The sequence below is a fragment of the Zingiber officinale genome, chromosome 4B, assembly GCF_018446385.1.
Source record: "Zingiber officinale cultivar Zhangliang chromosome 4B, Zo_v1.1, whole genome shotgun sequence".
Taxonomy (NCBI): Eukaryota; Viridiplantae; Streptophyta; class Magnoliopsida; order Zingiberales; family Zingiberaceae; genus Zingiber; species Zingiber officinale.
In genome coordinates, this window is record NC_055993.1 from 6,340,205 (window position 1) to 6,343,866 (window position 3,662).

General features: G+C 57.5%; 1 protein-coding gene across 1 annotated transcript; it reads right to left on the minus strand.

Moving 5' to 3' along the window:
• Positions 1-927: 927 nt before the first annotated feature.
• On the minus strand, positions 928-3,335 carry LOC121974588 (indole-3-acetic acid-amido synthetase GH3.8-like). Its single transcript, XM_042525724.1, has 3 exons — positions 2,877-3,335; positions 2,687-2,788; positions 928-2,603 (listed from the first exon to the last, which is right to left on the minus strand). Exons 1-3 carry the CDS (start codon positions 3,212-3,214, stop codon positions 1,196-1,198), a joined length of 1,848 nt encoding a protein of 615 aa, XP_042381658.1. The 5' UTR covers positions 3,215-3,335; the 3' UTR covers positions 928-1,195.
• Positions 3,336-3,662: the final 327 nt, after the last annotated feature.

Consider the following 3,662-nt stretch of genomic DNA (forward strand, 5'->3'; position numbering starts at 1 on the left):
AAGGCAAGTGATCCGGTGATAAGGCCGGGGGGCCCTCATGGGCAAAAGGGTCAACGACACGTAGGGGTCAGGAGTGAAGAGGGGTCAACCCCGTCGACTCGCCGAGCGGGCACCCTATGCCGATCGCTTGGCCATGCCCTCCAGCCGAAGGAACTATAAGCCGGCCATGAGCCCGGGTTTCAGACGCCTAGGTAAAAAGGCTATATGGCTGAGCGGGTGGTTCGATCGTCCGTGGCCCAAGGCAAGGGTACAAGGCCGAGCGGCTTGTCCGCTCGGCCAAGGCGTCAGGCAACCAGACCAAAGTGTTCGTCCGAGCAAGGGACCATGAATCTCCCTTGGACAGACCAACATCTACGACGGGTCGAAGGTGAGGAGCCGCCGAGCAGCTGGACGCTTGGCTCGAGAAGATGAAATCAAAGAAGACGGGACAATAGGGACGTCATCCTAGTAACCTCTGTCGCTGACAACAGGCATGTTCGATGACCAGGCCATACGTAGAATCGTACGATGGGAGGTTCTTCTGTCCCATCAAGGAGGTATTTGGACTGTAGCAGTATGGCGTCAGACATGCTCTTCTGACAAACCCATACTGAAGTATGGTGCAGGACACGTGTATGCCTCGATGTGTGTGCGCCAAGTTCACCATAGCTCTATATAAGAGCCATTAGACTTCGCCGGAGGTATGCAATCTTAGATCTTCGGAGCCACCTCCTTGTTTCCCCTTTGCCTGACTTGATCATCGGAGGGCCGTCGTCGGGAAACCCCACCCGGCTCGGTTTTGTTACAGGATCATCGGAGCATACGAGGAGCTAGCAAGGAGCGTCACGTCCCCAGCGTCCATTGATTCAGCTTTCGGATAGGATCATCCACTTTTAGACACGATTAAATGTGTTAATTATTTTGGTAAACACTACATTACCCTTTTCATGAAAATAACAAATAACCATTGAAAGGTTAGCACTAATGAGGAATTTAGGAACAAGAAAAAGGCATCCAATTAACGCTAAAAATTCATTACATTAACAGGATCTCAAGTGTGCTAAACCTTATCACATCTCTAAAAGGTAGGAGGGGAACAAAAAAATTCTACTGTTTTCATCACAGGGCGAAACGGATGGAAAAGTCAAAGCTTAGTCATCCTTCAACGTGCCGGCTCGTTGACCATCAGATTTGACCCTGCTTGAACTGGTGTCCTTCAGTTCTTGGGGTGAGGCGACCACCGGGGAAGGGCGGGGCTGAAGTGGGCGGAGACGACGCGGGAATCGAGCAGCTCGAGGATTGGCGGGAAGGTGACGCAGCGCGGCACCTTGTACTGGTTGATGGACGCGCCCCTGGAGATGGCGTAGTCCATGAGCTCCTCGAAGGTGCCTCCGGTGACCACCCGTATCTCGAGCGGCCCGATGGAGCCGTCCGCTACACGGCTCTGGCGGTACACCGAGTTCAGGGCCTCCTCCATCCCCAGGCAGCACCGTTCCATCACCCCGTCACGAGCTAGAGCCGCCGCCAGCGCCTCTGCCGAGCCGCCCACCTGGGCCAGCAGCTCCCAGTAGACGACGTAGTGTCCTGGGATGGACTTGGTATACGCGTGGCTAGTGTATTCCACCACGCTGGCGCCGTACGGCCTGAGCAGCGCGGACGCGCTCTCCACCGCCTTCTGCAGCTCCGCCTCGTCGGTCTTATCAGACTCGATGCTCAGCAGCACGTTCTTGCGGCGGATGAACCGGAACTGCGGCGCCGCGTTGTGGAAACCGGTCACCCGTAGGATGTCGCCGACGCGGTACCGGTTCAGCCCGGCGTAAGTGGTGATCACCAGCTCGTACTCCTTCCCCACCTCCACGTGGGCCAAATCCACCAGCTTCGGCGCCTTGTCCTGTTGCAGAGGATGGCCGTGGCCGTGGCCATGGCCGTGAGGCAGGAACTCGAAGTAGGCCATGTTGGGCATGATGGTGTAGGAGACCTCGGAGGGATCGCACATCGGCTTCAGATTGAGCCCGAAGTAGCACTCCGAGGAGGCGTACATGGTGCAGGCCATGGGGAGACCACCGCTATAGAACTGCAGAGTGGGGATGTACTGCGCCATGGCGCCCGTCACGATCACGTCCAGGTACTTAGTGCTGGGCCAGATTCTAGTGATGATCCCCGCCCAATCTCCCTTGCCGCACTCGGCAGCCACGAATCGTGCAAGCTCCTGATCCGGCTCGACCAGGAGCTCACCCACGGCGGCGCGGATCGAGGGGTCGGTGACCTTGGCGGTGATCGAGCCACTCGCGATGTCGTGGGACAGCTCCTGCCAGTGGAGCTGGAGGAAGCGGATGGCGCGGAGTAGGCCTGAGGCAAAGACGGCACCTACGCGGAGCACGTCTAGGCGCTGGAGCAGGCCGCAGAGCATCTGCGCGTACATGCTCTGGAACGCGTCGGAGCAGAGGATCGCCGCCGTCGGACTGGTGTAGACGTTGTACGGATCGTACGGGCGGCTCTTGAAGTGATGGCTTTTGTAGTAGCTCGTCAGCACCGGACGCGCCGTCAGCCCGCCGGGCGTCTTCGTCTCCGACTTGACGAATAAGAAATAGAGGCCCTTTCCCTTGTCCAGCCCCGGCACGTAACTGTTCCATTGAAGAAGCAAAGGGTGATTGAGAGGTATTTCACATAGCGCATGCCTTTAAACAGAAATTGTTATGGCACTCACAGGTTCATCACTGGAATGAGAAGGCTGTAAAGGAGCTGCCTTCGATCGAGTTCTTCTTTGATGGTTGGCATCAGCTTCCGTTCTCCGGCAGACGTCCCCGAGCTTCATAAATCGAAGGTCAAATTAAATTTTGGTTCCAAAAATCGACACGATGAGCATTGAAGAAATTAAGAAGGAAATTTGGCTGTACCTGGTGAGGAATTCCGATATGGGGTGGGCGGATAGGATGGCTGAGCGGTCGCCATTGGCAATCCTCTGAATCTCCGGCTGCAGATCCTCGTAGGTGACAACGGGGACCTTGGCCTTGAAGGTGGCCCGGTCGGTGGCGCCACCGAGCTCATACCTTCGAAGGTACTCGGTCTCAGCGTTGCGGGTCAGTATCTCTTCGAGAACCTTCTCCTGCACGGCGTCGGCGTTGGCGGTCATTTCTTCGATGAACCTCAGCTTCTCGGCGTCTTTCTCGTTGGCCGCCGGACTGAGTTTGCCCCCGTTCGCGCTTGCAGAGGGCACCACGGTCTCCACCGCCATTGTCAGCGCTATAATTCACTTCGCTTCCAGCGAAAGCAGTAGAATTGAAAAGGGAGAAAAACTAGAGAAGGCTACGAAAGCTCGGGAGCGAAAGAGAAGTGTCGGGGGAGAAGAAGAGGAGGAGGATGAGGGACGCCATGGCCACCGCGGGCATTTTATAGGCAAACCCGGGGCGCCAGTTCGCCCGAGGTCCACCGACGGGGCGGTGGAGCCACGTCAGTGCGTGTAGCTCAATGCCGCGACACTCTGGGCCACACGGTCGCGTCGGCATCGCGACAACACCCCGACACGAGGGCCCCACAGAAAGGCCACCAGGTCAGCGCCCGTCAAATCACATCCACGTGCCTTGTCACAACTGGCCCGACGATACCCAACGCTGTCACCCAGCCGCCGGCGTCCGCAGCCAGCGAGGCCCGCTGCTGTTCTCTGCTTCGACGTCGTCCATGAT